Consider the following 9,102-nt stretch of genomic DNA (forward strand, 5'->3'; position numbering starts at 1 on the left):
CTTGCCTTCTGCTCCGTCAACATCCTGTTAAGGTCGCCACCATCCTTGAACATCCTGGTAAGGCCGCAACCATTCTTCCCTTGACTCATGGCCTTTTTCATCCTGGTTGCGAAATCAGGGGTGTTTCTCTCAAGGAACGGGCAGGCCTTGTTGAGCCAGTGTATTCTTTTGCTATCGGCAAAGTGTTTCTGCTTGATTGGCACACGGTCATTGTCCTAGCATCTGGTGCACTTATATAGGGCGAGAACGGAGGGGCCCCGAGACTCTGGCTCATTTTTTTTGTAAAGAAGAGAAGGCCCTCCTTGCTTAGTTGTAACTTGTAAGCTTGTGGTATTGACATATTGTAGTCCATTTCGATGTCGCACTACACTTATCAAAACACATGCTGGAGACCTGCAGTTAAACTTGACAAGTTGCACTAGAGCAAACTTTTATGCAAGATCTAGGGGGGCAATGTATCGAAAATTTGTGGACCGTATGATGCCTCATGGATCGTTCTGAATCCCAGGAGATGCATATTTCTCTCTCTTTCTGAGCTTCATTAATTAGCCTAAACATCCATGCTTCTCTGACATCAACTTGGTCATGTCTGGCCCTGGGTGTACATATCTTAGTTTCTGTCCAGAGTTTGGAAGACCCTGATGGGTTGGGATCATAAGATTCCCCTAAATAATGCTCCCCAAGGCCTGCTTACACTATCAATGATCTCACCGTGCTATACATTTGCATCGAGTTGTTCAGACATGTGCCCAACAGTATATTTCAGTATCTATATACTCCCTCCGTTCCAAATTATAAGACATTTCAACAATCTTGGAGAGTCAAATTTTTATGTTTGACCAAATTTATATAATAGAATAATAACATTTATTATATAAACTAAGTACCATTAGATTCTTTATTAGTTATAGTTTCATAGTACATCAATTTGATATCATAAATCTTTATATTTCTCTCTATAATTTTGGTCAAACTTGAGATTGCTTTGACTCTCCAAAATTTTTGGGATGTCTTATAATTTGAAACGGAGGGAGTATCTATCTATCTACACTATTTGCGGACCCTCCTCGCGTTTCACATTCTTTTTTTTTCTTTCAAAAAGGATGGCTAACGATTTGTGACCACATATCGGAGATGACGCATGTGACCACATGATCCTATAGATTTTGCGGATTGCACTGCGCTGTTATTTATAACATCTAGGATGGGACGCAGATTTGAACAACCAAAGACTCTTTATCTTTTCTTTTCTTTTCTTTTTTTTGGGGGGGGGGTCGAATTGCCAAAGCATCTGAACATCTGGAGGCTAGCGATCCATCACTGAGATGAGCGCCCCCGGTGCCAAAGCAACCCTGGCCGTGAGCCCGGACCTGCTGGAGGCTAGCGAGGAGCTGCCGCTTGCTCCAACTGCAACGGAGGAATTCCTATTGGCGGAGGAGGAAGTGCCCCCGGTGTCAAGCTCACCGGAGGCTTTCGCGCTGGCGCGGAGACATTCGGCTCCTGACCTGTTTTCGCCAACCGAGGTGCGAGTGAGATGGGCAGGTGAGGGTTCTCGTTTCTGGGCGCTAGCTTCTGGAGAAAGCTCTGATGAGGAGTGCGAAGACGTCGGTAAGGGGTCGACGGAGTCGGGCGGAGATGGTAAGTTCGTTCGTGATGCTCTCTTTTCAGGATTTTCGATTGATGAGTTGAAAAGAGCAGAAGCTCTGTCTCTGGAAGTGCAATCTCCTGCTTTTGGCTCAGCGGACTGCGGAGCAGGTCAAGCAAAACATCCACGTACGTTGGCTCGAAGGGTGGTGGATGCAGTGGCTGAGAGAAGAGATCGGAAAAGTAAATCATGGAAAGGCCCTCTGCCGCCGGCGAGATCTTCCCCACCGTTATCACTAGGTGATATCGTGGTGAGAGACTCCCGTTCACATGGTGCAAAGGGAACAAGAAAATGTCTGTCGGAGTTTTGCGACGCCCAGCGAACACCGGTGGCCGTGGAGTCACCGTCGCCGGGGAAGAAGAAGACTGCTTCAGATCTAGATGTAGAATTTGAATTTCGAAATTGCATAATGGTTCAACTTGCTGGGCCTAAGTGTTGGGCCGACCAGGGACAATTGAGGGCCCAAAGGACTTTCAAGTGTGCAAGGGCATTAGGGCTGCTCTTTATGAGAGCAGGGAGACCCGTCGGCTTCCCAAAGCCACATTCTTCCACTCCCACATCTCCTAGGTTCCCGTGCGCGTCGAGCGACTCATTGAATGCGGCAATGGCTGGTAGGTAGAAGGGCGTGGAGAGGTCTCATGGCTTCGGCGACCATGCCGAGCGCGATGGGCGTCAACAGGGAGGAAGGGAGTGGCCTGAGCTACATAGGCCAAGGTTTGAAGGGCAAGGCAGGTACCAGGGAGGAAGAAGTTTCGAGGAGGCGCGAGGTGTTCCGAGGGAGTCTGGGAGGATCGGAAACAACGGGCGAGGGGGTGGCCGGTTCATGGCGCGCGGCCGCGGCCGCGGCCACTTTCAGTATGGTGGTGCTGGGGGCTCCAGGGACCGGAGTTGGCAAGAGAAGAATTCTGGCCGGACCCGTGGAGGGAGGGGTTCCAGTGAAGGGATGCATAGCTCCCAGGAACAGCACAAGAACAGGATCTCTGGGGCTTGTTCGTCATCCATGGAAGGGGGCACTAAGAGCAAAGATAAGATGGACGAGATGAGGAAATATCAGCAAGGCAAGCAAGACATGGAGATGACAGATGCAGCACGAAACGATGAAGCTGAAGGTGGTGACGTGAGGACAGGAATCAAGTGTGCAAGATGCACCAAGAAAGGGCACTTAGCAGCGAACTGCACAACAGAAATTTATTGTGTTATTTGTGATCGGAAAGACCATGTAAATTTTAGATGTCCAGTGTTGAAGATGCCTAGGCCGGTGGCGCATGCGGTTGGCTATGCGGTTCACGGTCTAGGTTTCTATCATATTCCTCACCCTCCCTTGCCGAGGGCTAGAAAGGATACAAAGATGGCGCTGATTTCAATAGAGGGCGGGCAGCTTGATAAGGAGGAGGTGCAAAGGCAACTTGCGAGAATCTTCCCAGGAAAGTGGCAGTGGGAGCTTAGTGAGCATGAAGATAACTCTTTCATCACTAAATTCCCATCCAAAATCGAACTGCAAAGGGCAATTGCATTTGGAGGGGCAGATGCTAAAGGTGTTGATATCCCTGCGGTAAGGATTCGGTTTGATATGTGGCATGAAAAGGAGACTGGATATTTGCTACCAAAGGTATGGGTAAGGGTCTATGGCATTAGAAAGGAATTAAGGGAATTTCAGGAGTTATGGACGGTAGGCTCGATGCTTGGTTCTACGCAGATAGTGGATATGGAGACAACTAGAAAGAGTGATTTTGGACGCATCTTTGTGGCTGTCCTTAATCCGAAGCTTATCCCAGCAAGCCTTGATGTGGTTGTTGGGGATCACTACTTTGAATTGGGCTTTGAGGTGGAAAAAATTGGAGTGGATGAGACGGGGAAGATGCAGTTTTTGAGTGGAGTGGGGAAGAGGATGGTGAAGGAAAGGGAGAGAAGGGTGACAAGGAGTTTTCTCCCAGAAAAGAAGAGCTCGAGAGAGAGGCCAAGAGACACAAATACTCTAGTACTATTGGTGGATCGGAGGGGAAGGCTGCAGGTTCAGAGACTTGCTTCAATGCAAATGACCTGAGTACCTTTAAAGAGAAAGTGTCGAACATGAATGAGGAGGAATTCAGAATGTTCTTGAAAGAGAAAGCGGAGGAAACTATGGATATAGCTGCTGATCGAGTCTTGGAGGAGATCGCAGATAAAGTGATGGGGGAAGAGGTGTTTCCAACAGCAGTTTCAGGGGGGTTTAGTGGCTTTGCTGAGGAAGGGGAAGGGGGTGCTACAGCTGATGGGATGCATTTGACAGAAAACCATGCGGAGAACTCAATGGAGAGCAACAAGAGGATGGAAAGGGCAGCAATGATACCGGAGGCGACAATACCGCATGTCCGCTCCAGTCCAAGGTTGTCGAAGTCTAAAGATGAACACACCTTGATCAGAGCTGAGGAAAGGGCGGCAAAGAAAAATCTCGAGCTCCCGGGAGGTATGCCTCGTATAGAACCTTGCTCTTCTTTGCTTTTTGATGTTGCATCTAGCAATTTACAGCAGTTAGGAATCAATTTTGGTTCGGGTGAGAATGATAGAATTAGAAATCTACAACAACTTTTCGATTTAGATGCTGAGAGGGCAGGGGTCGAACTTGGTGAGGGTGAGCTATTTTGGACAGTTAGTGATAGTGAAGAGGAAGATTTGGAGACTTTGGAGGTTGATGCGCTGAAGTGTTTATGTGGTGATCTGATGGAGGAAGTGTTTGAGGTGGATAGTTTCTACCTAAGTAGTGCGGAAAAAACTACCTCTAGAAAGTACAAGTCCCGCGCTAAGTCGAGTTTGAAAAAGACTTGTAAGATTGTGATGTCTAACCATTCTAAGAGTAGTATTAAATGAAGGGAATATTTTGGAATAGCAAAGGTCTTAGTGACTTGGCTAAATCTAGGTTCCTAGCGGATACACCCAAGGAGCAAAATTTAGATTTTATTGCTCTTTTGGAAACAAGCAAAAAGGATTTCTCACAGTCGACACTAGATAATTTTAGTGCTGGGAGAAATTTTTTATGGCATTGGACTGCACCTCATGGGAGATCTGGTGGAATTCTGTTGGGGGTAAATCTTGATGTTTTTGATCTTGGTAGCATAGAGGAAGGAGAGTTTTATGTAAAGTTTAAACTTAGAAATAAGAAAGATGATTTTAAATGGGTGCTTGTGGCTGTCTATGGGGCAGCTCAACCAGAATATAAAGAGATCTTCCTAACTGAATTAGTACATACGTGCAGCAAAGAAAATCTCCCTCTGTGCATTGGTGGTGATTTTAATATCATCCGAAATGCGAGTGAGAAAAATAATGAGAGATATGACGATAAGTGGCCTTTCTTGTTCAATGCCATTATTGATGGTCTTGATCTGAGAGAGATTGAAATGCCAGGAAGAAAATTCACTTGGGCTAATTCTTTGCCAACACCAACTTATGAAAAGTTGGACAGGGTGCTTATCAGCACTAAATGGGAGCAAAAATATCCTCTTGCAACAGTGGACGCTTTGAGTAGGGAGATTTCAGATCACACTCCACTGTTGTTAAATTCGGGAGAGGAAAATAAGAGTAAAAGTCAAACCCAGCCTCAATTTAAATTCGAGCTTGGTTGGCTGCTACGTGATGATTTTTTTGAGTTAGTCTCGGAAGTGTGGAAAAAGGAGAATAAAGGGAGTACACCCTTACAGCGGTGGCAAAACAAAATTAGAAGATTGAGGCAATATTTATGGGGATGGGATAAGAACATGAAAGGAGCTTACAGAAAGGAGAAACAAGAACTACTTCGAAGGGCTGATGAGCTTGATAAAAAGGCTGAGGTCCAGCTGCTAAGCCAGCATGAAATCGACCTAAAGCAAAGCATAAAGGAACGTTTGGCCCACTTCCTTAGACAGGAAGAGCTTAAATGGTTCCAAAGAGCTAAAACGACGGAGATATTACAAGAAGATGATAATACAAAGTACTTTCAGCTTGTGGCTAATGGCAAGCGAAGAAAAACTAGAATTTTTCGGCTAGAGCAAGATGAAGGAATAATTGAAGGAGATGAAAACCTTAAGAAGTATATAACAAAATACTATAAGGGTCTCTTCGGACAACATCAAGAAAATAATTTTTCTTTGGTACAGTCAATTACGGAAGATATCCCTCAGGTAACTGAGCAGGAGAATGGCATCTTGACTGCAGATTTCATTGAAAAAGAAGTTCGCAACGCCATCTTTCAAATGAAACATAACAAAGCTCCGGGGCCAGATGGGTTTCCTGCTGAATTTTACCAGGTGTTCTGGAGTCTCATAAAGGATGATCTAATGGCCATGTTCCGAGATTTTCATTCTGGGGATCTCCCTCTTTTTAGCCTTAACTTTGGGATAATAACTTTGATCCCAAAACAAAAGGAGGTAAAGAAAATCCAGCAGTATCGACCTATTTGCATGCTAAATGTGAGCTTCAAGATCTTTACTAAAGTGATGGCTAATAGATTAACCTTGGTAGCGAGTAAATTAATTCGGTAATCTCAGTCGGCTTTTTTGCCGGGTCGCTACATTTTAGAAGGAGTGGTCGTCCTGCACGAAACGATCCATGAACTCCAAAGGAAAAAGCAGAGTGGCATTATCCTTAAAATTGACTTTGAGAAGGCTTATGATAAGGTTAATTGGTCTTTCTTGCAGCAAGTGCTGCGAATGAAAGGTTTCTCGGAGAGGTGGTGTGCATGGGTAGATAAAATTGTCACTGGAGGGAGTGTGAGCGTTAAGGTGAATGATGACATGGGGCACTTTTTTCAAACTAAAAAAGGTTTGAGACAAGGAGACCCTCTTTCTCCTGTACTCTTCAATTTGGTGGCAGATATACTGGCTGTCCTAATTGAAAGGTCTACAAAGCTTGATCACTTCAGAGGCTTAGTACCTCACCTTGTGGAAGGAGGGCTCTCAATCCTCCAATATGCGGATGACACAATCCTCTTTATGGAAGATAATTTAGATAAAGCTGAGAATCTGAAAACAGTACTATATGCTTTCGAAAAATTATCTGGGCTAAAAATCAACTTCCATAAAAGTGAGTTGTTTTGTTTCGGGGAGGCAAAAGAAAAGGTCGATGCGTATGTAGCTTTGTTTGGGTGCAAGGAAGGAGTGGTACCTTTTAGGTACTTGGGCATTCCTATGAGCCACCGCAAGCTTTCAAATAAGGATTGGGGGATCATCGAAGAAAGATTTCAGAAAAAACTTAGCAGCTGGAAGGGTAAGATGTTGTCGACAGGAGGAAGATTAGTGCTAATCAATTCAGTGCTTTCTAGCTTACCAATGTTTATGCTGTCTTTCTTTAGAATACCTAAAGGTGTTCTAAGGAAATTAGATTATTACAGGTCTAGATTTTTTTGGCAATGTGACGAACATAAGAAAAAATATAGATTGGCCAAATGGTGCATTCTCTGTAAGCCAAAGAGTGTTGGTGGGCTGGGGATTATAAACTTGGACACGCAAAACAAATGCTTATTGAGCAAGTGGCTGTTTAAACTCTTAAATGAGGAAGGCCTGTGGCAAGATTTGCTGAGGAAGAAATACCTCAAAAATAAAACTTTGTCCCAAGTGGAAAAGAGGAAGGGCGACTCGCAATTTTGGAGTGGGCTGATGGAAGTTAAAAAGGATTTTTTGGAAAGGGGTCGGTTTGTTGTACATGAGGGCAACCGGGTTAGGTTTTGGGAGGACTTGTGGATTGGAAATAAGCCTTTGATGAAACAATTTCCATCCCTGTATAACATCGTAAGGAAAAAGCATGTCACTGTGGCCAAAGTACTAAGTACAACTCCTATAGGGATTTCTTTTAGAAGAGCTTTAACTGGGAGTAACTTGGATTTGTGGCATAAACTGGTAGGAGAGGTAACATGTATACAGCTTGATAAACACAAGGATGCTTTCTCCTGGTGCTTGAGCAAAACGTTTACAGTAAGCTCTATGTACAAGGAACTAATGAAAGGGGCTGGGTTGCCAGCCGAGTGCTTTGCTTGGAAAGTGAAGCTTCCACTCAAGATAAAAGTCTTTCTTTGGTATCTACAACAAGGAGTCATTCTAACTAAAGATAACCTTCTTAAGAGGAAATGGAAAGGAAGTGTGCAATGCTGTTTTTGTAGTAATAATGAAACTATTCAGCACTTGTTTTTTGGTTGCCATCTGGCACGCTTGATGTGGAATATAGTTAGTATGTCTTTTGTCATTCAACCACCTTGTAGTATTGCAAATCTCTTTGGTTCTTGGCTCAAGAGTTTCCCCTTTAAGTTGAGAAATCAAGTGTTAATTGGTACTGCAGCCTTGTGTTGGGCATTGTGGTTGTGTCGTAATGACGTGGCATTTCAAAAATCAAAAACTAATTCTTGTATGCAGGTGATCTTCAGAGGGACACACTGGATACGATGTTGGGCGCTCCTTTCTAAAGAGGAAGAGAAACTCCGACTGCTAAGAGGCTGCAAGAGTTTGGAGATAACAGCTATGGACGTTTTGAGCAAAGCTGGGTGGAATATCTTCAAGAGAATTGATAACTAGAATCTATTTAGATCTTATTGTTGTCTCTTTGGGGTGATCTAAATCTCTTGTATCGTGTCACTTTATGTGGTGTGCGGCTTATATGCTGCAGGGTAGAATCTCGTTGGTTGTATGCGATCAAAGCCTTGATTGCAGAGACCGGTTTATTATCCTTCATCTAAAAAAAAATCTGAACATCTGATCGTCAACATGAAGGTTGATCGTCGAAACCATCTATCTTCAGATGAAGTAACAATGGTTGAATAACCAGAGAGAACCTTGCATTTGCAGCTGTGCATTTCGTTTGTGTTACCTCCAAGTTTAGGCGCTTTGACTGAACGAGTACTTTAGGACAGCTAATGGTTTCCGATTGCATCAACAACCATTCAACCGCCAGCTTCCGTTTGACCACCATAGATACCCGCGCCTTTGTTCTGCCAACGTTAGCGTTTGTGTCCTCCAAGGTTTTTCAGTCAACTCAACTGGCTTGGGTGCCGATGTAGCGAGCGTCTCAATCGCGTAGACGAGTAACCTGCGATGTTTGAGCTTGGTTAACCTTTACCTTCAGAAGCAAGTCTCGTCCTCGGTCGTCTCGATACCCTGAACCTTGCAAACGCAACTCGGCAATGTAATGGGTCACTGCAGCCGTAACTCGGATCGGGTAGATCTTCCCCCATACAGGAACTGGATCGATGTACCGACCTTCTCTGACAAAGTTAGCATCGACAAGAGACGCCAATCCCCCGTCAGATAAGCGAAGCTTAGCGACTCCGATCCCCATGGTAAAACTCCCCATCATCATTCCATTGCTTAGCTTAACCTGCACTCGAGATCCTCGGAAAAAGAAAGTTCCTTGCATTGCTCCCGTATCCAGGTGACGCGAGCAGACAGGAAGTATTCGCAAATCTCCCAAGAAACGTCGATGGCTCGCCGCACGACGCGCCGGCGATGACCAGCCAGCAA

The 9,102-nt window shown here is 44.7% G+C and overlaps 1 protein-coding gene across 3 annotated transcripts; it reads left to right on the top strand.

Moving 5' to 3' along the window:
- The first annotated feature begins 1,298 nt into the window (after positions 1-1,298).
- LOC120707709 lies at positions 1,299-8,369 on the top strand. Of its 3 annotated transcripts, none has more exons than XM_039992696.1 (2): positions 1,299-1,638; positions 8,002-8,369. In XM_039992696.1, the coding sequence occupies exons 1-2, from the start codon at positions 1,326-1,328 to the stop codon at positions 8,049-8,051; spliced, it is 363 nt and encodes a 120-aa protein (XP_039848630.1). In that variant the 5' UTR covers positions 1,299-1,325; the 3' UTR covers positions 8,052-8,369. The 3 variants fall into 3 exon arrangements, 1 of the variants encoding a protein (XP_039848630.1); XR_005689061.1 differs by having other exon boundaries at positions 1,333-4,091; XR_005689062.1 differs by having other exon boundaries at positions 1,333-4,091; positions 8,013-8,369.
- Positions 8,370-9,102: the final 733 nt, after the last annotated feature.

The sequence above is a fragment of the Panicum virgatum genome, chromosome 5K (genome assembly GCF_016808335.1).
Source record: "Panicum virgatum strain AP13 chromosome 5K, P.virgatum_v5, whole genome shotgun sequence".
In the NCBI taxonomy this organism is placed as follows: Eukaryota; Viridiplantae; Streptophyta; class Magnoliopsida; order Poales; family Poaceae; genus Panicum; species Panicum virgatum.